Source organism: Ictidomys tridecemlineatus, chromosome 3 (assembly GCF_052094955.1).
Source record: "Ictidomys tridecemlineatus isolate mIctTri1 chromosome 3, mIctTri1.hap1, whole genome shotgun sequence".
NCBI lineage: Eukaryota > Metazoa > Chordata > Mammalia > Rodentia > Sciuridae > Ictidomys > Ictidomys tridecemlineatus.
This window is the reverse complement of record NC_135479.1, coordinates 26,203,284-26,230,140: the sequence shown is the minus strand read 5'-3', so window position 1 is coordinate 26,230,140 and position 26,857 is coordinate 26,203,284. Positions and strand designations below refer to the sequence as shown.

Here is a 26,857-nt window from a genome sequence, read left to right as displayed (position 1 = left end):
CTCAGAAGCCAGCTCCATGTCCCGAGCATACAGGAACCTGGCCTCACCCTGAAACCCAACAAGGAGTCACCACTGGGCAGCACGCCCCTGCCCACCCCTCTCTTGTCTCTTCCACCATCTGATCTCAACACCACCTGTGGTAGGTCGACTCCGCACCTGATCCACCATGCATCCTGGTGGGAGGGGTACTGGGATGGAAGTGAGCACCCTGGCTGGCCTGAGCCCCACCCCTCCTGCCTCTCTGGCTCAGCTTTCTCATTCCTAATCTACAGAGTTGTGCTGAGCGCCATAGTTAAAAATTCACAGTGGGCCTAGAATATTTGCAGTGTCCCTCCAGCACCCACATATGATGCCCCTGGCCTGACTTCCCTCCTGGAAGGTCATCGGAGCAAATGACACTAACCACCGGTCCTCCCTCACTTCCCCACAGTAGCCCAAAGGACACCCAAAAAGAGCTGTTGATACTATGAGTTTTTAATTAGTGTCTTCCTCCTACATTTGAGGAAGAAATGAGGATGCCCCCCAATGGCCTTCTTTAGCTTTGGAGGAGCATGGACAGAATGAAGGACTGAAGAGGGGATGGGGGGGCAGATGCAGAGCTGACAGTGGGGTTCCCAAGTGCTCTATCTTAGTAGTGGGGTGGCTGGGCCCACACAGGAGGCTGGAAACACACACACACACACATGCCACACACACACACACACACACACACACACACACACAGCACAAATGAGCTGCCACATCCCCAAACCTTTCCTCCCAGACCGGTTTACAGCCTCCCTCTGGGTCCCTGCGGGCTCGCGAGGCTGCCACCAGATGGGAGCATCGAGCAACATTCCTCCTGGTTCCAAGCTGCCTCCTCTCCCTTCATTCTTCCACTACCCCCTTCCCAGCCTGCTCTTCTCCTCCTTTATTTTTCTTGCTACCAAAGCAGATCCTGAGGCTTCTATCTGCTTATGTCCAGGGAAGTGAGTGGTATGTGGAATCACACCATCCATCGGACGGGAGCACATGACAGCCGGGAGGGCTTCTGGGGGGCCTTTGTGTTGGGGCATCATGAGCTGGAAAGGACATCTCTCTGTGGTTCTAGCACTGGGCACCCAGGAAGTGCTCAGAAAGCATACACTGAGATGAACTGAACAGAATCAAATCAACAGACCAAGGCAGCCCAGAGAGGAAATAGGTAATCTGCCGGTGCCATGGTGTTAGACACAGGCTAACCCCACCCCAAGGCACCTGTCCGGCACCTGTCCGGCAGCCTCCACTCAGGGCTGGGTTGGACTATGTCTCTGGCTTCCCACTGCCACGACCCTTACCATGAAGTGCTCTCAGTGATCTAAGAGGCTGTGGGGGAGCGTGTCCTGCTGGGTTGCAGGGCCTTCTTGTCACCACACACCTTCTTTGCGAGCCAGTGTGTTCAGCCACCAGCCATCTCTTGAACTCTGGGAGAGCCAGAGGAGGCAGGTGGCCAGCAAAGGGTGACCGAGAAGGCCTGAGCAGCCTGGTCACCAGGAATAACATACATGTATCCATTGACTTCTCCTTTGTTCCCCTCAGCTAAAAAGGGCCCGGCCCTCTTGTTGAACTCAAAGAATAGAAGCGGATCTAAGACCCTCTGGTAGCTTTTTTGTGACATGTTGATAGCCGTTTCCCTGCGGGCCCAAGACTGTCGAATCTGATCTTGCCCAGTTTAATGACGGAGGGGCACCGGGGTGGGTAGGTGGAAGAGGACCAGGGAGAGGTGCATGGGCTTCAGTGCAGGCCCAGGAACTCCTTGAGGACATCACAGGTCTTCTTGTGCATGACCTCTCGGAGCTTCCTGACCCGCCGGCTGCTGGATGCTCCCACGAAGCTGTCGGGTCGCAGCATGGCCATACCACCATCCACCTCGCCCATGATGATGAGTGGCGTCTCGCCCACTGTCACGTTGGGGCAGGGACAGGCCCAGTCCACGTGGAGCAGAGTGACCTCCAGTGGCTCCCGGCCCAGGAACTTGAGGCCCATCTTCTCATCCTTTAGAACCTCGTCCACAGTCACCAGAGCACGGCCGGAGTCAGGCTCCTCGGTCAGCTCTGAGACTCGGCCCAGTATGACAAAGTCACTCCGACAGAAGCTGGTGACGAGTTTCTGCCGCGGCTTGCAGGCCCGACACTGCTGGTTGCCCCGAGGGAAGGGGCACGACTCCTCGCAGGCCTCGCGGCTCTCAAAGTTGTTCCCATTGCCCTCACAGCCGCCATAGACGAAGGACTGGCACTGGCTGGTCTGGCTGTTGTAGGCCCAGCGTGGCGCGTAGGCCTTGCAGGGCCCCTGAAGGGCGGGCAGGCTGCACACGGCCAGGGGCCCGCTCATGCAGGCCACCATGCAGGCCTCGTAGGTCTCGAAGTGGTTGAGGTTGCGGTGGCAGTGGCCAAAGGTGAAGGTCAGGCAGTTGTTGGCCTGGGCATCGAAGTGCCAGCGGGTCTGCTCCTCGCCACAATCCTCGCTGTCCGGGGGCTTCAGGCACTCGGCCACTGGGAAGGCTGTGCCGTTGGGGCTGCTCTCTGAGGTGGCCACAGCCTGACCCCCCCTGACCACGGACAGCGGGAAGTCTGCCCTCAGGACCCCAGCAGCATTCCGGGCCGTGCAGGTGTAGATGCCAGCATCCTGAGGCTGGGCGTTATAGATGACCAGCTGGGCAATGTTGGTGACCACTACATTGCCACGCACATGGTTGGGCCGCATGACCACGTTCTCCCGATCCTCCAGCTGCTTCTCCCAGGTGATCTCAGGCCGGGGCCGGCCCACCACGTCACAGAGGAAGCTCACCGTCTCACCCACGGTGACTGACTGGTGCACGGGGTGGTTGAGCAGCGCCGGGGCCGCCATGTCCAGCCCAGGGGTCTCCGGGGAGGCTGTGGTGGGGTGCACAGTGGTCTCGGGAGGCAGGGGACTGGTGTTGGGCCAGGTGAAGTGATAGCGGCAGGTGACGACAGCCAGCGTGATGCCCCTGGAGCAGGCCTCGGCGTCCATGTAGCAGCGGTTGTAATAGGTGAGGCCGTCAGAGGCACAGGTAAAACTGGGCTCCTTCTCACAGCGATCTTTGCACTTACACACGGGCTGGCCATCCCAGATGTCACACTCAGAGCCCTGCTGCAGACACATGAAGTGGTCACACGTAGCCTCCTTGGGCATGCCCACCGGGCCCTTCTTCCCTCTCACGTCCATGTAGCGGGCCGCCACACAGCTCTTGGTCCCACACACATTGGGGCAGCACTTCTCATAGGTCTCACATTCCTGAAAGAGCCACAGAGAGAGCTCTGAACAGGGAGGGGAAGGAAGAAAGGACACAGTCCTGCCCTGACCTCAGGGTTTGTGGGGAGGGGACTTGCCCGGCTCACCACTGAGTGTGAGTGGAACCCCTGGTGGTGAGAGACTGAGCTCAGGCAGACCCGGCTCTGCCAGGTGCCAGGCCCTCAACTTCGAGCTGACAGGTAGCTTGCTGTGCTCCTCACAAGCCCGCGGTGGGTGCAACCATTATTCCCACTTCATGAATGATGCTACCGAGGCACAGAGAGGTTACAGGTAGCAGACGCCTGTAATCCCAGCGGCTTGGGAGGCTGAGGCCAGAGGTCCATAAGATTAAAGCCAGCGTCAGCAATTTAGCAAGGCCCTAAGCAACTTAGTGAGATTCTGTCTCTAAATAAAATACAAAATAGGGCTGGGGATGAGGCTCAGTGTTTAAGTGGCCCCTGGGTTCAATTCCTGGTACCAGAGAGAGAGAGAGAGAGAGAAAGAGGGAGAGGGAGAGATATTAAGTGACTTGCCCAAGGTCATCTCCATGACTAGTGTGTGGAAAGTGGTGGATCACGGATTTCTAAGAGGGGACATTCTCTTACCACCATTCTATATATGAGTATACAGAGATGCAGAGAGGTGACAATCATGTCACAGCAATGGGAGGTGGCAGAAAGGGACTGCAAAGCCCAGTGGGTGGGATTCTGATATCACCAAATGAGCTCTGGGCTCACAGTGATGCTGCATTCGGGTCTTTTCCGTTGGCTTGAGGATGCCCTGGTGAACTGGGAGACGCCACCTCTGGAGTCTGTCCACACCCCGTCACCCCTAGATCAGGATGTGTTGGGCCCAGGACACCAGGTCTCAGCCTATACCAGAGCCAGGTGCTCGGCTCCGTGAGGGACACTTCATGGAGAAAGCCACAAGAAAAAAGTCCCTTGTGTGGCAAAGGTCAGCAAGTCCATCAGCGAGGCATTGCCAGACCATAATCCCCTCTGATTTTCTGTGGAGCCGCCTAAGGCATTAGTTTAATTCCTCGAAATTAGCAACATGCTCCTGTCGCCGGCACAAACAGGGATTTCATGTGGTGTTTTCCACAATAACATGCCGTACCCACTGGGCAGCGGGCAAGCCTCCTGATCCTCCACCAGCTAGTGGCTCTGTGAGCTACTCCCCACCAGGGCTGGCCTCTGGTCCTCCCGACTTTTGTTCAGCCTCTTTGACATTCCACATCAACTAAGGGGGGGACCCCCGCCCTGGCTCTGCAGGGCCTGCCGGCTTCCCTTGTTTACCCTCTGCCCCTTCCAGCTCAGAATGGGGACTTTGTTTTGCAGCCCTTGTTTGGCACAGGCTTCTCGGCCATACAGGGAGGCTTTGGGCAGGGATGGGCCGTGTGTGTACCACTTGGGTCTAAGGGAGAGAGACCCCAAGGAGAACTGATGGCAGGTTAGGGAACATGGGGCAGGAGAGCCTGCTTCTTGACCTGAGGTCATCCATCTCCTAAGATGACAGGAAGCTCCCTCGGGGCCCAGAGGCCCATGAGTGGATGGGCCCTTGGGAACTGGGGGAAGGAACCTGGAGGGGATCCTGAGAAGACTTTCACTTAAGGGACTGGGAGGCACCCAGGGGCTATCTGAATCCCCAGCCCCGAACAGGTGCCTTCTCTCCAAACACACAAAATCGGTCCTACTGTCCCCAAGCCCCACCTGACTTTTTAGGCCACCCTGTGCCAATCACACAAGCTTCTCTGCAAATGTAGCCAACTAGTGAAGTGACCTCAGCCTGTGGGAATAGCCCTGTCTTTCTTGCTCCTTATCGTTTTTTCTAGACACTACCATGGCCCACTAGAAGCATCTATCCCGAGGGGACAGAGAATTGTCCCCTGGGCACTGTGAGGCAGAGGCCACTTTCCCCAGGGAAGCCCTGTACTCTCCTGTGGGTGACCGAGCATCACAGGAACACCGGGTCTCTCATGTTCCCTGGTGATGTCTGGCCCAGACCCAGACCCAGAGCCCCAGGGGACTCTGTTACCCTCAGAGCTGGCCAGGACAGGCAGCAGGTAGCTGTGCTCAGAGCAGATGTGGGTACCACAGGCCCTTTGCCCTGCCAGAGTGGGAGGGAGTGGCCTTCAGGGTGCCTTGGCATTGAGGAGAAAACTGCTCTAGAATCAGCCCTGCCCTGCAGTGTCCTCAGAGAGGAGCAGGAGGAGGACTGAGGAGGCTGGCAGGCTGGAACTCAGTCCACTTCCCTCCTGAGGATGCCTGCCCTGACCCCCAGTCTGGCTGCTCTCTGGGTCTAGGCCCAAAACCTGGGAGGTGGCTGGAGGCCAGATGAAACTTCAGCTTTGTCTGGCAGATACAGGCTCCAAGCCCACCTGTCCCTCGCTGGCCATGGTGCCGCTCTGAGTGTCCACTCTCCTACCTGTGAGTGGGCAGCTGACACACATCTGCCAATTCTCTCTATGAGCCTGGCACAGTGCTGGCCCACAGCAGCCCTCAGCACCCAGGAAGGAGCAGCAGCTCTGGTGAACTTGGACATCACACCCTCTTTCAGGCCTCAGTGACAACAGACAGGCATCCATCGTGCTCTGTTTATCTCCTGGCGGGCAGGGCCTGTGCTCCTTCACGTTCCTGGAGGGCACTCCCCAGTCGTCCCCAGCCCACGCCCCCACCCCCTCACTCACACCTCAGGTCCATCTGGGGCTCCGCATTCCCAACTCACCTGGTCCGTCTCACACTCTCGCTTGCAGGTGCTCTGTGCATCCACCCAGAGGTTGGGGTTCATGTCGTTGGGGCAGATGCCAGCATGGGAATAGCGGATGGGCGGCAGTGCCAGGCCTGGCGGGGACACCCGGAGCAGCAGCAGCAGCAGCAGCAGCAGCCCCCGGCAGGACCAGAACCGGCGACACCCCAGGGCCCTCATGGTGCGAACTGCAGCTGCGGAGACCTCCCCTGCGGCGACGCCAGGGGCTGGGGCCCACCGGGGCCTTCTCCTCCGGGGCTGGAGACACCTGCCCTCCCGGCCCCGCAGGTCTCCTTGCTGAGGCTGCTGCTGCAGCGGCTGCTGCCTCCACCAAGAGCAGCCTGCTGGGCTGTGCGGCTTCAGATAAAAGAAAGGTCTTTGGAAGGAAACTCTGTCTCCTGAGTGTGCAGGGAGAGGAGCCGCAGCAGGGGCCCGAGCCTGGATTTCTATCCTGGGCGCGCCACCCGAGTGGGAGCGAGCTAACCTGATGCCTGTCACAGGCAGGCTGCTGGCGCCTCTGTCCCGTGGCCGATCACAGACTTATTGCAGAAGGGGGAGAGAAAGCTGGAAGCAGTTTAGGCAGCGTATCTGGCACGGTGGGACACCTGCTTGTTTTGACTCCAGGAGGCCTTTAACCCCTTCAAGGGCCAGAAATGGCATGTGCTTCGGGGGAGCTGGCTCCAGGACACGCACGCTCCCTGTAAAGAAGGTTTGTTTCCCTTTCCCCCACCTCCCGGGGCTGGGCCCCCTCCTCCCTTTTGGCCACCTCTAAAGAACACACAGTCGCTTGTTACAAGGAGGGACCTGAGCGGGCTGAGTCGCGTCGCCCAGCCGATAGTACATTTGAGAGCAAATGACGTGGAAAAACAACAAGTTCACGGCCGGCCGTTCCAGGGCGGGCCTGAACTGCGCTGAGCCGTGTAAGCCGACTCCCACCCCAGCACCAGGTTCCCTGGTGGGGGGTGTGCACACGGACAGCTCCCTATCTCTGGGTCCCGGGCGGTTGGTGTCTGAAGTTCCAACTTCGGTGAATTTTCCCCAAATCATTCCAGAGACACATACCAGATACGCTCCGGCTCCCCCCGGCTCCGGGACGTATCACATTCCTCGCTCCTCCATCCACACACTCAGCTCCAAGAACCCCCCCCCCCCCAGAAAGATAGCAGCATAGCGCTGCACGGCCCAGCTGCCCGCACCTGTGGCCACGGTGGCCACTACTCAGGGAACCCTTTCTGAGTGCCAGGCACTGTACAGGCACCATCTTGCCCCCACCAATCCCCTGCACAGAGGACTGAAGAGTGCAAGACACTTGCCCAGGGTCACAGTAAGCAGCGATGGCAAGGCCAGTCATTCTTAATATGTGCCCGACTCGACATGCATCACCTCGTTTAATCCTCACAGAAAACTGTACCTCCGTCTTAGCTTTGAAGGGACACACAGAGAGGCTAAGCAATTTGCCCTGTGTCACACAGCTCCAAGACCTTATTAAGCTAACCCTCCTCCATCCTCTGCCAAAACTGCTTTCGAGGCACCATCCAAAGTCTTGGTTTTTGTAGGGTGGACAAGAAATTTTTGAAGATCAGGAGCTTATATTTGTGGAGGAACCTGGAAGAGAGCCAGAAATTGCTGGGGGGCTGGGGGCACCCTCTCATTGGAAAGGGCCTGCATCTAAAACAGAACAGCCAGCTGTGTGCTGGTGTTGGTCACTTGGCTGAGGCAGCAGCAGGGGCGGGGAGGGGGGGATGACAAACCACAAAGGGTTCGAGGAGCAGTGACTGAGCAGCAGTGTCCCCAGGATGGTGTCCCCAGGATAGTGTCCCCAAGATAGCAGAGATTGAGCACCACACATCGGAACCAGAAGGGGTCTCCAGGCCCTCAGCAGCCCTCTCAGTTTCCAGACGGGGAAACTGAGGCCATAGACCACCCCTAATTGGACGGTAGGAAGGCCACATGGTGCCCCTCCCCCGCCCACTTCCTCTTCCCAGCTGGGTGGGGTGGCCCTCCTCCCCCGGAGCTGATTCCTTCCTGTCGTGTGGGTCCTTCTGCAAGATCCGTCTTTTCTGCTTATGTCAAATCACTAATGAAGGGTGTCAGATCCTAATCCTCTAAATTATTGGAATAAACCTCCCTCCGAGGCCAGGCGCAGTAATGAAGCCAGACAGCGGGCGACGCTGGCTGCTTTGAATTCCCTGTAATTTCATAAAGTGTGTTCCAGCTGCTCCGTCCGAGGCAGGGCCTCCACACAGCCCGCGCACGGCCTCCTTTGATAATCCAAAGAGAAATGGACAGTGACACATTTCTAAGCAGCACTTAGAGACACTGTCACAGCCCCATTATACAGGGATAGGCCTCCAAGGAGAGGAGGCTGATTTCTGGGGAGGTCACTGAGAAAAGATGGGGGGGGTAGAAGAAGGGTGTCAGGAAGACAGAGGACGACTGACCATCCTGCCCCCGCTTCATTCCTGGGGTCAGTGCAGAAAACCCTCCACCCAGCGTGGTGCTGGCGAGAGCCACGGTACCTTTCCGGGGCCTCCTTCCTAGCCATTCACTCAGGGAAGACAGGGCCCTAGAACACTCTGACTCCCTCTCGGCCCTTCCAAGTCTCCCACCAGAAACACAGCTGAGAATAATAAATAACGGCCCATCAGGGCTCGCAGCCCACGGCATCTCCACCTCTCTCAGCCCTGCTGACCCTCGCAGCAGCCCGGGGAGGGCGTGCCCTGGTGTGGGTGAGGAAACCAAGTCCCAGGGAGGTGGGTCCCCCGGCCCACAGAGCAGGGGGAGCACTCCCTCCCTCCCCCCTCCCCCGGCCTGCGCTCCTCACACCCCACCCCTGCAGAAGGCCCCTCTCAGCCCTGCAGCCGTGTCTTCCTGGCTAGACCACGGGTTGGAAGCTGTTCTGGGAGAGCTTTGAAGTCCCCTCCTTGCAGGCCCCTCTATTCCAGCTTCTTCTCTCGTCCCCGCCAGTCTCCCTGGCTCTTCTGACAAACCCAGGGTACAGAAGACAGTCCAGAGGCCCACTGCCGCTGTCCCACAGGCCCCGACCTGGGCCACCAAGAGCAGAGCTTGGGCTGAGCTGCCTGGAGGGGCCTGGCCTCGGGACGATCTGGCTGGCCTGCGGGCATCCCCTGCCTTTTACCCATTCCCCAAGGACATCGGGCACCACTCGGCCTTGCTGGCCACCTGGGGTAGGAGGTCAGAGAGAGGGCTGAGCTCTGACGTGTCTGACCCTCCAAGGGAGCTTTTAGGTACAGTGGCAGGAGGTCACCCCCAGACAGTGAACTCTGGGTGATCCTTGACCTGAGACCCACCCTGAGAATATCAGCTCCTGAGCCACTCAGGTCTTGACAGGACAACCCAAATGACACCCTTTCCCAATGGGCCCGCCCCGACCCCCGGCTTCAGACACACACGGGGTGGGGACCCACAGAGACCCACAGCGCTCCGCAGATGCCCCATGGCTTGCAGCAAGCCTCTTACTTGGCGCTGCATCTGCTCCCTCTCTCCCTATCTTATTTCTGTCCACCATTTTTTTAAAGTACCTACTATGTGCACATAGATCCACAATAGTCTCTCCACACAGAGGGCACAGTCTGGGCCAGAAGGCAAGAATGCAAAACGGATGTGGATGAGCATGGCGAACACTGGGCCGGGGGGTCTTCACGGGCCTGGTGCTACAGACAGCGAGTTGGGGAGGCTGGGCCTGGGGTCACCTACACGCACGGGTGGGGCCAGGCCTGAGCTGCAGTCTGCAAGCGAGGGAGTGAAGGGTTTGCTACACCTCTCTGTGGAAAGGCCTGGCCAGCAGCTCAGCCTCCCTGGCCAAGGCCCTCCCTCTGTGGGGCCCAGGCCTCCAGGAAGGGGAGGAAGGGGAGGTGAGCCAGTCAGCAGGTCTAGGAGGGCAGTGGGGGTGGGAGCTGCAGCCCCGGCAAAGTCCAGCCACCCTGCCTGGGCCTCAGACTGGGGCAGCCTTGCCTTCTGCAGAATGGGTGGGGCAGGCAAGACCCCTGGGAGCGTTCCTGCCCTGATCTCGGTCATTTCCACACATTTATGTTTGGGGAGGGGAGAAGATTCGGGAAGCAGAAATTGGGGTTCAGGGAAGAAGGACACCCTGGGTGAGTTGCTCAGCAGAGGGGTGGTGCAGGCTGCCTCAGCAGTGATTAGTGAGTCCCACGCCAGGGAATTCAATAAAGCGCCAGGCTCATTACCCAGCTGGGGACCCCCTGCCCGAGCAGCCCCGGGCCTGGGTTACATTACAGGGCTGCATGAACTCTCCCCTCCAAGTGAGGCTGCACGGGGCCTGGGGATAATTGCGGGGCCTCAGCAGATGGTGGAGGTGGATGGGGACGCCTTCAGCTGTGGGGCACGTGACCCATCCGCATCTGTGCGGAACAGGACGAGGGAGGGTCTGCACTGATCTGGGAGTGGGGGGCACCGAATCAAGATCTGGGAATTATGGGGTTGGCAGGGGTGGGCAGAGTCCAGTGCCCTGGGCCAGCTGGACCTCCTTGGAGACCCCTGTCTGGGCCAGGGGCACCTGCTGGTGTGGCCGAGGCCCTGGTGTGTGAGGGCGTCTGTATGTGTAACAGGCAGAGGCCGCACAACCCAGTGCCAGTGCCTTTGAGCCCTCGCGTGTCCTCCTGGCCTGAGTCTTCCTTGGCCCGGGTCTCACCCCTCCGTGGGGCTTGGGCCACCAACTCGAGCTGGGACGGTCTCTTTCCCCGTCTGAGGCCCCTCCAGCTCTCTCCTCTGTGATCTCATGCCCTGATTCTTCCAGCTTTGCCTTGATGAAATCAGCTTCAAAAAGCCGCGCACAGACCTCAGCCAAGACCTCAGCCAACACAAACACGGGGAGAGCAGGAGTCGGAGGCCCAGGGCTGCGGGGCTGGGGCCGGCCCGCCACTCGGCTCTGCCAGGGGACGGCAAGGGCCGGTCTCCACTTTCCCCAGGCCTGGGAGATCGGTAGGAACACAGAAGTGGGCACGGCCTCCCACCCTCTCAGCGCTCCCCATCCTAAAAGCTACTGCCCTTGAACTCTGCTCTCCTTCTTGCTTTCTTCTTCCTTTGGATAAGAAAGACACAAGCTCAGACTTGGGTCTCCCTGCTGCCCCATGTTGCCAAGCAAAGGGGCTCACATTCTGTACACCCAGACTCACCCCTGATACTCATTCTAGAGGTCCAAATGTAGTGTGTGTGTGTGTGTGTGGGGGGGGGTGTCCAGGGGTCAGGGCGGGATGAGAAACAGGCCTTTTCATGACTGACCATTATTCCAACACTTCTGGCTTAACCACAGCCAAAGTACGCAACCTGGACCTCCAGTTTACTTCTCCCGGCTTATGGTTTGCAGCACCGCCCAAAACTCTGGAAGCTGCCACGCTGCTCCTGCAGGTCTTTCCCTGTAGCCTCTCACACGGATCTTGTCCTCTGCCATGGACTTTCTCACCTCCTGGAGAGTTCCAGCTTCTCCTGCCCCATGGCATCTTGACCCATCTCAGAAGCCATATCTTTTTTTAAAAAAAATATTTTTTTAATTGTTGATGGACTTTTATTTTCACTTATTTGTATGCAGTGCTGAAAATCGAACCCAGCCTCAAGCATGCTAGGCAAGCGCGCTACCACTGAGCCACAACCCCAACCCCAGAAGCCATATCTTGAAGGCCAAAGCCACTTCCCATCTGGCAACTTCCTGGTATCGTTTTTAAATGATAAAACAAAACACCACGCTGGGTTATAAAACATGTGGCTAACTTCGGTGTTCAGTGGAGTGAGTTGAATGGAGGCCTCTCAAAAGATTTGTCCAGCTGAGCATGGTGGCACACGCCTATAATCTCAGCAGCTTGGGAGGCTGAGGCAGGAGGATCGCCAGTTCAAAGCCAGCCTCAGCAAAAGTGAGTCACTAAGCAACTCAGTGAGACCCTGTCTTCAAATAAAATAAAAAGAGAGCTGGGGATGTGGCTCAGTGGTTAAGTGCCCCTGAGTTCAATTCCTGGTACCAACACCCCCCCAGCTCAAAAAAAAAAAAAGAAAAAAAAGATTTGTGCATATCCTAGCCCCAGAATCTGTGTGACCGTATTTGGGAAAAGAATCCGTGCAGATGTTATTCAGTAAGGGTCTCGAGCTGGGATCGTTCTCCATTATCCCAGAGAACCCTAAATCCAAGGCTCTCACTAGAGGAAAGCAGAGAACACTGAGACACACAGAAGCCCCAAGAAGACGGAAGCAGAGCTCGAGGTGATTAAGCCACACACCCAGGAATGCCTGGGCCAAATGCAGGAGGATGCAGAGAGATTGTCCTCCCGAGCCTCAGAGGGAGCAAGGACTTGCCAACATTTTAATCTTGGATCTCTGGCCTTCAGAACTGCGAGATAGTATATTTATGTTGTTTTTAGCCATCAAATTTGTGTTACTTTGTTGCCGCAGTCACCCCCCAAATGAACAGACCTACCTAGAATTCTTCAGTGACCCTTCCCGGTCCTGGTTAAGTAGCCCGGCCAGCAGGCTACTCAGTGAAGTGCGCTCAGCAGCGGGTTCTCTTTTCTGACAAGTTTGTCACCTCAGCACTTTCTTTTGTAATCCAACAAAAATTCATAACTTTTTATCAATAATAGAAACAACATAAAGTTCAAACCAAGCTTCAAATGCTCTTTTGAAACACACACACACATGCTCACAAGCACCACACACACACGTGCACACACAATGCACACACAGAGGACTACGTTCTTTGTTCCTCGCACACCAGCTCATACGTCGTCACTGCTGCTCTTGAGGGCTCGGGCTGCCTTTGCTCTTCACACGGTGGCTTCTGGCGTGGCCAGTCCTTGTCCTTGCCGCCCACATCTGCCTCCCCCACCCCTCCCTCTTTGCTCTCCTCCTGAACAGTCGGGGTCTGTGTGTTTCCCTGGGTGTCTGAGAAGCTTCACCTTGAACTTGGATTGCTCAGAGCTGCTCACTGCTCGCTGAGCCCTCAGCCTTGATGTCCCCCAGCTCTGTCAGTGTCTGAGGCAGGGCTCTGGCACACATCTGCTTGCGTGAGGACAAAGGGCAAGTTCTTGGATTTCAGGGTTAGCGGCTCTCGTGACTGCTGTGGCCTGTGTGGATCCAGGCATCGGTGCCTACTTTTCGCTCGACTCTGTTGTATTTTACTGACTGGTTCCTCAGTGACTGCGGCTGCCGCCAGCTGGGCCTGTCGTGGGTGCCAGGGTAGAATCCGTTTTCTGGAGCTCTGGTACCAATTCATCACTGTCGGGTTCTGTTCCAGATTCTGTCTAAGCCTAGGGCTACAGCAACTCCTCCAGCGGAGCAGGGATGGTTTCTGGGCCTTCTCCAAGAATTTTGTGCATAGAATGTGGAATCCACGAATGGTGAAAGAAAGTCAGGACCCTTAAAAAAAAAAAAAGCTATGATTTTTTTTTTTGGCCGGGGGGTACTAGGGATTGAACTCAGGGACATTCAACCACTGAGCCACATCCCCAGTCCTATTTTTGTATTTTATTTAGAGACAGGGTCTCACTGAGTTGCTTAGCACCTTGCTTTTGCTGAGGCTGGTTTTGAACTCGAGATCCTCCTGCCTCAGCCTCTGAAGCCTCTGGGATTACAGGGGTGCACCACCACGCCCAGCTTATGATTGTTGTTTTTACCGGAAATGGACGGTCAACATGGTTTTAAAGACACCCGGTAAGACTTGGGTGACCAGAGCGGTGGAGAACTGAACCCGGCAATTGGGAGCCTTGCTCTACTCCACGGGACAAGAGTTGCTGGTGACATGGGACAACTTTTAGGAGGTAAGCATGGGAAGAGAGGACAAGCTGAACCGATCTGACCTTGGATCTGTGACCCTTGGGGAAGAGACCCCCTCTGTAGCAGATGCTTTCAGAGGTTTTGACTGCAACACATTGGTAAGAAATGTATTTTTCAGCGGGGCGCAGAAGTGCAACCTGTAATCCCAGCAATTTGGGAGGCCGAGGCAGGAGGATGGAAAGTTCAAGTTCAGCCTCAGCAAACTTAGTAAGGCTTTTAGCAACTTGGGAGACCCTGCCTCAAAATAAAAAATAAAAAAGGGCGGGGGATGTGGTTAAGTGCCCCTGGTTTCAATCCCTGGCACCAAAAAAAAGAAAAGAAAAGAAAAGAAATGTATTTTTCATTGTGATTCTGTGTACATAGACACAAGAATAACTGAAATAAAAGTTTTACAAAGTAATGGTTACCCTTCTACATGTCACGCTTCTTGAGCATTCCAAAAGCTGAAGGTCACTTGGGAAGCTTGGGAACAACCAGAGCTTTGGGACTTCTGTTGCCTTTTTCAGAAGCCTCAAGATTAATATATGAACTATTGGAATTTGAAATGAAACAGACAAAAACCAGTTACGTTAACATTTTTTAAATGACGCATTTAGCTGCTATGGTTTTGTTTTAATATCTGTGTTTTAGTTAGAGGTGGACACGGTGTCTTTATTCTGCCTTATGCGGTGCTGAGGATCGAACCCAGGGCCTCCCGCACGCTAGGCCAGCGCTCTGCCTCCAAGCCTCGACCCCAGCCCCTAGATGCTCTGTCTGGCCATGTTCCTTCCACGCATCAGCAAGGTGTGATGTCACCAAGGTGTGATGTCACCAAGGTGTGATGTCACCAAGGGGCCAAACAGATGGGGCTGCCTGATCTTAGACTTTCAGCCTCCAAAACTATAAGAAAAAATGAGCTCTTTTACTTTGTTTTTAAATTTTATTTATTTATTTTAATATTGGAGATTTAACCCAGGGGCGCTCTACCACTAAGCTCCCTCCCCCAGCCCTTTGTTTTGTTTTGAGGCAAGGTCTGGCTAAGTTGCTTAGGGCCTCTCTAAGTTGCTGAGTCTGGCCTTGAACCTGCAATCCTTCTGTCTCGGCCTCCTAAATTGCTAAGATTACAGAATTGAGCTACCACACCTGGCTCTTTTTCTTTATAAAATATTCAGCTTCAGGCATTTTATTACAGCAAGCAAAAAATGTACGAATGCATTAGGTATAAAGCTTAAAACAATGTCCAGGATCTATATATACCAAGCAGAACTACAGAACTTTGATGAAAGAAAATCTAAAACATGAAGAGATGTTCCATGTTTATAAATTGGATGATAAGGTTGATATGATGTCAATTTTTCCCAACTTAATATATAGATGCAACAAAATCCCAAACAGAATCCTAGCACACTACTTTGTGATTCTAAAATTCTAAACGGTTCTAAAGTTTATATGGAAAGGCAAAAAAAAAAAAAAAAAGCTAACACAATACTGAAGAATAAATTTGGAGGACTGATGTTACTAAATTTCAGAACTTCCTATAAAGTTACAGTGATCAAGACAACATGGTCTTGGTGAAAGAATAAACACTTAGGTTGATGAAACAGAATACAAGGCCCAAAATAGACTCAACCAAATGCAATAAAAAAAAAGGAGACCTACTCATGCACAGGTGGGGGGCGGGCAGAGAGAGAGAGTCTAGACATAGCAGGCGCCACATTTTCAAAAATTAACTTAAAGTTTATCAAAGAGCTTAATGTAAAACATAAAACTATTACATTTCTGGAAAATAATAAGAGAAAATTTAAAGGACCTTGAGTTTGGCCAGGAGCTTTTAGGTATAATATCCAAAACATGATTCATGAATGAAAAAAAATGATGCTCTTTCCCTGAAAAAAAAATATTGTTAAGAGAATGGGAGATGGCGCTTACAAATTGGAAGAAAATCCAGTCACGCTTTGCGCTCCTCTGGAGATTGGTTCCAGGATCCTCTGTGGATACCAAATCTACGGATGCTCAAGTCCCATATTTAAATTCCACAATCTTTGCATATGCATATCCTCCTGTTTACCTTAAATCATCTCTAGATTAATTATCATATCTAATACAGTTTTTAAAAAAATTTTAATATTTATTTATTTTTTTTTTTAGTTTTCGGGGGACACAACATCTTTGTTTGTATGTGATGCTGAGGATCGAACCCAGGCCGCACGCATGCCAGGCGAGCGCGCTACCGCTTGAGCCACATCCCCAGCCCTCTAATACAGTTTAGATATTATGTTATGTAAATAGTTGTTATAGTGTATTGTTCAGTGAATAATAAAAAGAAAAATATCTGCATTTGTTCAGGTCAGATGCAACATATCTTTTTTAGATTGGTGGTTGAAGAATCCACAGAGATGGAGGGCCAATTGTATTTGTAAATCACATATCTGATAAAGACCTTGTACCAGAATGACAGATAGATAGATAAATAGATAACGATATGTCTATATCTATATCCCCCTCCCCATATCTATAATCCTTAGTGTCTCGATGTTGCTGAGGCTGGCTTTGAACTCTCAATCCTCCTGCCTCAGCCTCCCAAGCCAATGGGATTACAGGTGTGCACTGTAATCATGCCCAGCCAGAATATATTTTTAAAGCTCTCAAAATTATATTATGGAAAAAAACAACCCAAAGAAAAATCAGCAAAAGATTTGAATAGACACTTCACCAAAGACAATGTATGAATAGTAATTACATTAAAAAATGCTCACGATCATTAATAATTAGGGAAATGCAATTTTAAAAGACAAGAGTTCCTTACACACTAATTATAATAGTTAAAACTAAAAAGCCTAGCCATACTAAATGTTGGCAAGATGCAGAGGAACTAGAACTTTCAAACACTGCTCATGGGGAAATGAGTATTTTCTGTTACCAGTGTAAAGTGGTTTAATCACTTTGTAATATCGTTTGCATCTCAAAAGTTACTATGATAGTCAGCTTTCTGTTACTGTAACAAAATGCCTGAGATAAACAATGAATGGTTCATTGTGACTCAGAGTTTCAGAGGTCTGAGTTCATGGTCAGTTGAATTCATTACTTTGGGGCCTGCGGCAAAGCAGCCCATTGTGACCCAGAGCATGGGGGATCAAAAGTGCTCCCCTCGTGGCTGCCAGGAAACAAAGAAGAGCCAGGGTATTAATGTCTCCTTCAAGGTTACACCTCCTTCAAGGTTGACCCAACTTCCTTCCACTAATCCTTACCTACTAAAGGTCCCACTACCTCCTGATAGTATCACCAGGTGGGAACCAAGCTTTTAACAGAGGGGTGTTGGGGGAACATTCTAGATTCAAGGTATACGAGTTACACATACATCTGTCATCCCACTCCCATGTATGTACCCAAGAGAAACGGAAGGACATACCTGTACAAGACTGGAACATGAACATTCACAGCACCTTTATTTGTATTTATTTATTTACTGTGGTTCTGGGGATCAGGCCCATGGGTGCTCTGCTACTGAGCTGCGTCCCCAGCCCCTTTTTAATTTTTAATGTTTTTAAATTTTGAGACAGAGTCTACTAAGGTGCCCAGGCTGGCCTTGAACTTGCCATCCTCCTGTCTCAGCTTCCTGAGTAGCCAGGATTACAGGCGTGCGTCACCACACCCAAATGGCAGGTATGTTTTTATACATGTGTTTTTTTCTGCCCAAAGATCTCTTCCTATAATGTTTTTTTTTTTTTTTCCCTCTGTTCAGTTTCAAAGACTCCCTCTCCTCAACCGTTGTGTTTACAATTGGGAACACACAATTGTTCCCACCCTTTCCCAAATCCTGTTATATTTCACCTGCTCTCCTTTCTCTCTGGCACTAACCACTGTATCAGTGGAGGTTCTTTCGACTGCAAAAGTAGTAATGAAACAACCAACTAAGCACATATCGTCTATCAAGGGGTCCAAGAACGGTCAGTATTAGGGCTGGCTCTGCTGCTTAACAATTCTAGGGATTCAGTTCAGCATTTCTGGGGTTCTCTTGACCTTTTCCTCATGGTCACAAAACAGCTACCATCCCCCCAAGGGCCAACATGACAATATTCAAAGAAAAGAATATGTCACCAGTGCAAACCAAATATCTCACGTACTTCCTGTATGTCCCAGCCTTCCGTGCCCTTAGGTTGAAGCCATGTAACTAGTTCTAGACCACAGACTGAGGATGGAAGCAATATTGGTAGGTGGAAGCCGTTATCAGGGGTTTAAGGGTTTCATGACCTCCCAATCCAAGATCCCATGCTGGTATTTTCTTTTTCTTTTTTTTTGAAAGTATTTTTGAATCTATTATGTCATGTGATATTTACAATAGTCTTTTTCTTCTTTTTCTTTTTTTTTTTTTTTAGAGAGAGAGAGAGAGAAAATTTTAATATTTATTTTTTGGCGGACACAACATCTTTGTTGGTATGTGGTGCTGAGGATCGAACCTGGGCCGCACGCATGCCAGGCGAGCGCAATACCACTTGAGCCACATCCCCAGCCTCCATGCTGGTATTTTCAGATGGCTCCAAACCCTTGGCTCCCCACACAGACATCACGTTCAGGGTTACAGGATGGACGAGATGAGGATAGGAGCCGCAGCTATTGCTTCACCCAGGAATCTCTCCGCCCACAAGGCTGGCTCTCAACTTAGAATTTCTAGCCCCCAAAGTGAACAGTTAAAGACAAACCCTGGGTGTGCTCTTGTGGGAAAACCCTGAAACAGGGCCTGAGGCTCACATCTGGCTCAGCACTGCCCCCTTTGGCCTCATGGGGGCGTTTTCCTTGACCCTCCTGAGACAGAGGGGTGGGCTGTGTTTCCCCTGCCCCTGAACCTGGCTGGTCCCGCAACTGACCTTGACCCACAGAACGTGACAGAAGTACCACTTCCAAGTCAGGCCTCAAAGACAACAGCTTCCTGGTTGGCTCCTCTTGGAAGCCAGCATGATGAAAGGGAAAGAGGTCTGACAGCCCCAAGCCAACCCGCCACAGGAAGTCCCCACAAGCCCCGTGAAGGAGAACACAGAGGCTCCGTGGAGCGCGGCCAAGGCACCAGATGAGTTGGATGCTTTTTCTGGGACCTTCCAGCCTAGCGCAGCCACCAGCTGAATGCAGTTGAGCCACTGTCCCAGAAAATGTCACAAAGAGCAGAAGAACAGCCTCGCTCAACTCTGTCCAAACTCCTGACTCACAGGACCACGAACAAGTAAAACATGTTCTATGTCACTGACTTTGGGGATAGTTTTTTGGAATCTGTCAGTGGAACAGGCTTGAAGGAGCCGTGGGGGAGGCCGGGTCTGCCGCTCAGCCTCAGTGCTCCGGCTGCCAGGAGGCAGACACGGGAACGAGGCCAGGAATCCCTTTAGGTACAAGAGGATACTTGGGGCTGTTCCCAGAGTCCATGCCTTTGGCGATACGGTTGGAGGGTTTGCAGAGAGGCTGGGAGGAAAGCACCGCCCCGGAGACTCTAGCACAGCACACCCGAGTCAGGTGGGGTTCGCGTGTTTACTCAGCAAACACTCTTGAAGCACTATTGTGTGCCCTGCCCTGAAAACAGGGAGATGATGGGAAATCCAACAGTCATGGCGTCCGGTCTTCATGCATTTGCAGTTTCAGTGTGGGCTGCAGACATGAGACAGTCACACACGTGGATATAAATGACAGAGGATGAAGGACGTCCTAAGAGGAGGGTACTTGCTGGGCGCGGTGGTGCACACCTGGAATCCCAGCAGTTCAGAAGGCTGAGGCGGGAGGATGGCAAGTTCAAAGCCAGCCTCGGCAACTTAGTGAGGCCCTAAGCAACTCAGCAAGGTCCTGGCTCGGAATGAAAAATAAAAAGGGCTGGGGTGTGGCTCAGCCGTTAAGCCCTCTTCCTGGGTTCAAGCCATCTTCCCCTCCCTGGGTCTCTTCTCCACTGTGAAGGGTGGGAGAGGAGCTGCCCTTGACTTTGAACGCCTGGCCAGCTCAGACTCCAGGGAAGAGTGTTGGTGGGCAGGAGCGCTGTTTCCAATTAGGAGAAGAGGTCAGGGGAGGGCTTCTAGAGGAAGTCACCCTGACGCTGAGACCAGAAGAGCAAATCGCCGCCGAGTACAGAAGGAGCAGCGTGTGCCGTGGCTGGGAGGTTGGAGGTGGCCAGGCTGCCGGGGAGGAGTGAGTCCATGTGGGTCCACGCAGGGCTGAGCCTCCGCCACCATGAAGGAGGCCCTGGTTTTACCTCCCACTTCAGAACTTTTGCCTCTGCACTACCGTCTCTGTTTCGTGTGGGTGTTGGGAGGTGGAGATTCGAGGCAGAGGAAGAGCCCACTGTGTCTGTAGGTGAAGAGAGAGACCCCGGGGACACATTGCTCTAACTTACCACAAGCAAAGTGCCAGCGACCCTGAGAGCCAGCGACCGCGTCGGTACTGGGCCATCTGTACCCAGGAACGGCTCGAGTGCAGAAAGCTACTGACCATTTCACGTAGAACGTTTGGAGATACTGCTGGACACAGACGATGGGCAGAAAATGGGCCAGGCCCCTATGTCACGAGGGATCAGAAGGACTTCCTGCCAGTGAGGGGCCAGGACAGGTGCTTCTCTAACCCTGAGCCTGCGGCAGGTGGGCAGAAGGAGAGGCTCTCCCTGAGGACTCAAGAGGCCTCCTTCATTTGAAGTTGCTGGCCAGTCACCAGTGTGGCTTCAGGTACAAGAGGATCAGGGAAGCAAAGACACCCACCCTCACTGAGGGTAGGAGGTATCAGGGTGTTGGGATGAGGGTCAGTGCCCAAGTCCTGGGGCGAATCCCCTCCTCTCAGGGGCATCTCAAGGGGACAGGGCACACTCAGAAGTCAAAGGCCATTTGGGGTACAGTGGTGCATGCCTGTAATCCCAGTGACTCAGAAGGCCGAGGCAGGAGGATCTCAAGTCTGAAGCCAGGCTCTGCAACTTGGCAAGACTCTGTGTAAAAATAAACCATGTGTAGTGACACATGCCCGTAATCCCAATGGCTGGAAAGGCTGAGGCAGGAGGATCACGAGCTTAAAGCCAGCTTCAGCAAAAGCGAGGCACTAAGCAACTCAGTGAGACCCTGTCTGTAAATAAAATACAAAATAGGGCTGAGGATGTGGCTTGGTGGTTGAGTACCCCTGAGTTTAATCCCTGGTACCAAAAATAAAAAATAGAAAGTCCAGGGATGGAACTCAGTGGTACAGTTCCCCTGAGTTCAATCCCTTGTACCCAAATAAATAAAAGTCAGGACCCAAGGGACATCACATAGTGCCATATTCCTTAATCCGCAGGCACCTTGGTGTCTAGGTCCCTATTTCGATCCCAATGCAAAGACCCTCTAATAAGCTGGAACCTGCCTGGGCATGGAGCACAGGCCACGAGGCTCAGGCCAGGCTTCCACCTCCTGGCTTCCTTCCCCAGGGTCTGAACCACAGGGTGGACACTGGCCGATTGACTTGATGCCAGGCCACCACTGGAGAAGACAGACCAGGAGAGGGTGACCAGGCCCTCACCAGCTAACTCAATATTGGGACGGTGGCTTCCTTGTCTGGCTGCCACATGGAAGAAGAGAAAGAAAGGAAGAGAGGAAGTGGAGAGAGGGCATGGTCCAGGCCAACCATAGGTGACCGATTGGCACCCACCCAACACACACACTAGCCACCTCAGAACCTGATTTACTCTCTCCACCTCCCACCCTGCTGCAACCCAGGAGGTGCTCCAGCCGTCAAAGGTCAATGCTGCGGACAGTCCAAGACCCCGTCCTCCCCTCCTCGGTCTTACAACTTGATTCCCTCAGTTCTGCCTTCTCCCTCCCTAACACTCATCACCTCCTCCCAACGGGGCCTTTCCCCAGGGCATCTGGACATACTCAAGTCTTCCCCAATCATCCTTAGGTCAGTCCGCCCACCCCACAGTTCCCTCCGCCCACAGCCCAGCCTCACTCCTCCCCCCAGAGGCAGCCTGCCTCTGTCTCCTCACTCTCATCCTCCAAACCCTGAGCCACACTGACCCAGCCTCCCACATCCACCTCTGCTAACGCCGCCAGGTGACCGCTGCAGGCCCAGATGACACATGGGTGCTCGGTCTCTTGGTCTCTGTTGACCACTTAGTCCTCCTTGACTGCTCTCCCTGGGGTGTCGGTGAAGTCACCCTCTCCTGGTTTTCCACCCTCTCTCCTGGTGGCTCCTTTCCAAAAGCTCCCCCTGGCACCCAGATATTGTGCCTGAGGGACATCTAGGCTGCATCCTTGCCCCCTCCTCTTCCTGTACCACCTGCCCTCCACCCACAGGCAGAGGCTCCAGCGCCAGCATGAGAGTCATCTGGAGATGAAAGTGCCTGCCACGGGAGCACCCCAGCCCGGCCAGCGACATCAGGGTCACCGAGGTGTTGACCGGCTGTGGTGGACATAAAACCCAGATGGTTGTGGACAGACAGGTTTCAAGCCACTGCCTCAGTCGTATGTGCTGATCCTGAGCCGTCCAAAGACAGGGCGCCCTCCCCAGAGACAGGCAGCCAGTCACTGGCTTCCCCTGAGCCTTCCCACGGGCCAATCAGAGCCCAGTCACATGGGGCTGAAGTCACATGGCTCCTCCTTCATCTCTACATTTACATATATTTGCATATGGAATACATATTTGCATATTTTCACTATGGACCCATGAGGGAAGCAATTCTCTCTGAGACTTTCATAGTCTTCTAAAACAAGTTCACTAATGTTTGTCTCTCGAGTCATTATCCCCCCTTTGCCCCCACAAACACCGGGGATTGAGCCCAGGGGTGTGTTCTGACAGTAAGCTACATCCCCACCCTTATTTCCTATCAGTTTTTAATTTGAGTCAGGGTCTCCCTAAGTTGCTGAGGCTGGCCTCCAACTTGCAATCTTCCTGCCTCAGCCTCCAGAGTCACTGGGATTCCAGGCATGCACCACCTTGCTGGGCCCTGAGTCGTGTTAGCAATGCCACCAACTGGCAAAGAGTCCATAGTCCCCAGTCAAGAGCTCCTCATTCAAATGCAGATTCGCGAAGTGAACTGAAGAAGAAAACTGCAGCCAGGTGGGAGTCCGGAAGGAGCCAGTCAGGAGCAACTTCCAGGCCCTGGACTTGCCCCCGCGCCCCCTGCTGGACAGCCGGGGCACCCAGTGGGCACTCAGGCGTTGTAGACGCGGCTCCAGGGCTGTGCCAACCCCCAGGCTCCTGCCAGACCAGGAGCCTCCTGCCTCCCCCTGGAGGTTCAAAAAAGACACGGAGTGGAGCAGAAGACCCAGACCCTGGGGAATCTCACCCATGATGACCGGCTGCCCTGCCCCATCTCTCCCGCCTCCCTTATCTCAAGCCCTCACTAGTACTGTGGCAAACTGCAGGTGGGGGTCCGTGTGTGTTTCAGGACTGCAGCATCTCCACAGAGCAGCCAGCCTTACTTGTACTCCGGGTTGTATTTTTGCAGCCCCTCCCCCCTTCCACGTACCTGTGCCTTGCCAAGGAGGGTGACTCACGGCTTCTGGTTCTTTCCAAAGCAGAGGTGAAAATGTGGCACATCCATACAGTGGAATACTATTGAGTCATAAAAAAAGGAATGAAGTCCTGACACATGCTGGAACACAGGTGGACCTTGAAAACATTATGCTAAGTGAAAGAAGCCAGTGGCAAAGGCACAGCGATCGATCGTTTGGTTCCATTTATGTGAAATGTTCAGAACAGGTAAATCCAGAGACAGAAAGCAGATGAGTGGTTGTTGGGGCCTGAAGGAACCAATTAGAAATGGTGATAAGAATGTTCTGGAACTAAAGACTGGTGATAGCTGCACCCCCTTGTGATCAGTCCTCTGCTTGACCTAGCTGCTCCAGGCTCCAGCATCCCTCATTTCCAGCAGCCAGCCTTCTCCTCTGGACCAACCCCAGGGGTCCCCAGCCTCTTCCCCTTCCTCCTTGTCCCAGGGATCTGCTGCAGCATGACGGAGGTGACCAGGGCTCTCTATGAGAGCTGTCACCCCTCGATGGTCATTGATCTGTCTCTCCTCATCATTATAACTTAGCAGTTCCAGCCTCCAAAAGAGATGCATTAATGGAGAAGGGAAGTGGGTGCTGGCTGCAGCAGCTCTTTCTAGAAGAAGAAGCCTTTCTCAGGGGCTCCCCCTGCAGGCCTCCCCTCAGGTTCTGTTCCTAAGCCCATCACTGCCTCCCAAGCAGGACACCAGTGCTTCCCTGCCCTCAGCCTGGAGAAGATGGTGAAGCCCTGGGCCACTGATATCAGAACCAGCCAGAAGGTGGGGATGGGGCTGCGGCCGTAGCTCGGTGGTGTAGCCCTTGCCTTGCAAATATGAGGCCCTGGGGTCGATCCTCAACACCACATAAATAAAATAAAGGCATTGTGTCCATCTACAACTTAAAAAAATTAAAATTAAAAAATAAAAGAAGGTGGAGATGACTTTCTCTAGGGCAACAACAGGTCTCAGTTTTCCTGCGACCTGCCTTTTTCCGTGCTAATCCATTTTCCCTGTCCAAAATGAACTGATCTTGCATAAGAACACTTTTCTTGGCGGTCATAAGCACCTCCAGAGGCCCTGAAGCATCTCTCCTGGGCATCTGTGCAGACCCCAGCCTGGTCCTCCAGCCAGCAATGGCCAGGCTGGCACGTCCATTCCTCTTCCAGAAAGTACTTCCAGTCACTTGCTGTGTGAAGCCTCGCTTTTCGGTGCCATTCTGCTGAAAGCAAACAAAGCTGGAACCGCGATGTGCTTCCTGGCTTTGTCCTCCCGAAAGCCAAGACTCTTCAACACGGCCCTTCAACCGGCTCTTCAACACCGGCCCACTCCACCTCCTGACCAACCCCCGAGTCTCACGGCACTCGACATGGAGAGAGAGCCGTGCCGCTTTTCTTATTAAATAAACAACTTTGATGTTGGTTGGGGAAAAATACTCAGGGAGCCCGGAAGGATGTGAGACACAGGACTGCATTTCAAGTTCTCGCTGCGTCTTCTCACCTCTACAGGGGTGTGATTGTTTAGAAATCTGTTTTTACCTAGCTATCATCTATTTACCCGCCCCTCCGTCTATCCACCTGTAATGAATTTTAGTTGCAAAAAGGATAATAAATGTTCAAGACTTGTTTAATTGGGAATGGGAATGGAAAAGGAATCTATTCCCCAAAGGAATATCGAGGCTCCCTTGTCCAAAGGAGGCCTACATTGCAGACATTAGCACAATTCCGAGGGCCTCTGGAGCTGGCTACTGCTAATTCCTAAATCCCCTTTCCCACCTCCCACCCCTGCAACACAATTCAGTTCCTGGGAGCTGCCAACCCTCCTGAGTGCCTTACTCTCCCACCAGCTTGTTCCTGTTTGTCTACTGGGTCTTGGTTCAGATGCCATTTCCTGGAAGTCTTCTGTGGCCCTCCGTTGGAATTCCACAGACCACCCATGAGCACCCACATATATTTCTATTTTATCTAACAAACATTTGGTGATCACCTCACGAAGAGATCTCCTGGGTTACCCCTGTCTGTATTTTCCAATAGATCATTAGCCCTATAGGGACTGGTATCATGTGTCTTCTCACCAAAAAATCTCCATGAAAGCCAGGCACGGTGGCACAGGCCTATAATCCTGGCAAGTTGGGGGGGCTGAGGCAGGAAGATCAAAAGTTTGAGGCCACCCGGGGAAACTTAGCCAGAATCTGTCCCAAAATTTAAAACATAAAAAAGGGCTAGGGATGTAGTTTATGGGTTAAGCTCCCCTGGGTTCAATCCCCTGTGCCAAAAATCAAGACAAAACAAAAATAACAAAAAAACTCTTGACAAGGGATGTGGTAAACATGCTTGTAATCTCAGTGACTCAGGGGGCTGAAGTAGGAGGATCCCTAGAAGTTGAAGCTTGGGCATCTTAGTGAGACCCTGTCTCAAAATAAACTTTAAAAAACTTTGGATATAGTTCAGTGATAGAGTGCCCCAGGGTTTAATCCTCAGTACTAAAAGGAAAACAAAAAAACCTTTGTGACAGTTAACAACAGTACATAAGGCACAGTGTCCCCACTCCAAAAATTAAAGCCCCCTCCCCCTTTTTTTTGGACCAAGGATTGAACCCAAGGGTGCTTACCCACTGAGGCACAGTGTCCCACTCTGAAATTAACCATTTTAAAGTGAAAAATTCCTTGGCATTTAGTCATAAAGTTTTGCAATGACCTCTGTGTAGTTCCATCACCCCAAAAGGAAACCTTGTTTCCACTAAGCTCTGACTCCCATCCTCCTCTCCTCAGGCCCTGGCAACCTCCAATCTGCTATGAAATAATTTTTAAATAAATAGAAGCTGGGCTGGGGATGTGGCTCAAGCGGTAGCGCGCTGGCTTGGCATGCGTGCGACCTGGGTTCGATCCTCAGCACCACATAAAACAAAGATGTTGTGTCTGCTGAGAACTAAAAAATAAATATTTAAAAAATAAAAAATAAAAATAAATAGAAGCTGTCTGTGTTTTAACTGGACAACCAAGTAATTTATTTCGGGACAGGAGATTTACTCTAAGGCACGCCGATTCGGGTCTGTGATGGGGCCCTCCTTTCTACTGCCAATAGCGCTTGCCTATGGGTTAAGGCCCCAAGCACGCTGGACCTTCCTGTCTAGAAGGAGGATTCATCTCTAAAAATTCAAGGCCTGGCCAGGTGTGGTGGTGCACACCTGAGAGTGACTCAGAGGCTGAGGCAAGAGGATCACAAGTTCAAAGCCAGCCTCAACAGCTTAGTAAGGCCCTAAGCGACTTGGTAAGAACCTGTCTCAAATTTTAAAAAATAAATAAAAAGGACTGGGGTTGTGATTCAATGGTTAAGCACCCCTGGGTTCCATCCCTGGCACAAAAAAAAAAAAAAAAAGAAAAAGAAAAAGAAAAAGAAAGAAAAACACAAGAACCCCAAGGTCTTCAATCATGGTAGTACACACCTGAAATCTTGGGTATTCAGGAGGCTAAGACAGGAGGATCTCAAGTTGGAAGCCAGTCTGGGCAATTTAGCAAGACTCTGTCTCAATATTAAAAGAAAAATTTAAAAGGCTGGGGATTAGCTCAGTGGGGCAGCACCTGGTTGGAGG

At 52.7% G+C, this 26,857-nt stretch overlaps 1 protein-coding gene and 1 long non-coding RNA gene across 3 annotated transcripts; one reads left to right on the top strand and one right to left on the bottom strand.

Moving 5' to 3' along the window:
* Window positions 1-458: 458 nt before the first annotated feature.
* Window positions 459-12,590, bottom strand: Wfikkn2 (WAP, follistatin/kazal, immunoglobulin, kunitz and netrin domain containing 2). Of its 2 annotated transcripts, none has more exons than XM_078042243.1 (2): window positions 12,461-12,590; window positions 459-3,273 (listed from the first exon to the last, which is right to left on the bottom strand). In XM_078042243.1, exon 2 carries the CDS (start codon window positions 3,202-3,204, stop codon window positions 1,753-1,755), a length of 1,452 nt encoding a protein of 483 aa, XP_077898369.1. In that variant the 5' UTR covers window positions 3,205-3,273; window positions 12,461-12,590; the 3' UTR covers window positions 459-1,752. The 2 variants fall into 2 exon arrangements, with proteins under 2 accessions (XP_077898369.1, XP_005321682.1); XM_005321625.5 differs by lacking the exon at window positions 12,461-12,590 and adding an exon at window positions 5,995-8,773.
* Window positions 12,591-12,786: 196 nt separating this feature from the next.
* Window positions 12,787-24,903, top strand: LOC144376071 (uncharacterized). The gene is made up of 3 exons (XR_013436122.1): window positions 12,787-13,799; window positions 17,355-17,457; window positions 18,171-24,903. It is a non-coding gene; the product is annotated as an uncharacterized LOC144376071 (long non-coding RNA).
* The last annotated feature ends 1,954 nt before the right edge of the window (window positions 24,904-26,857 follow it).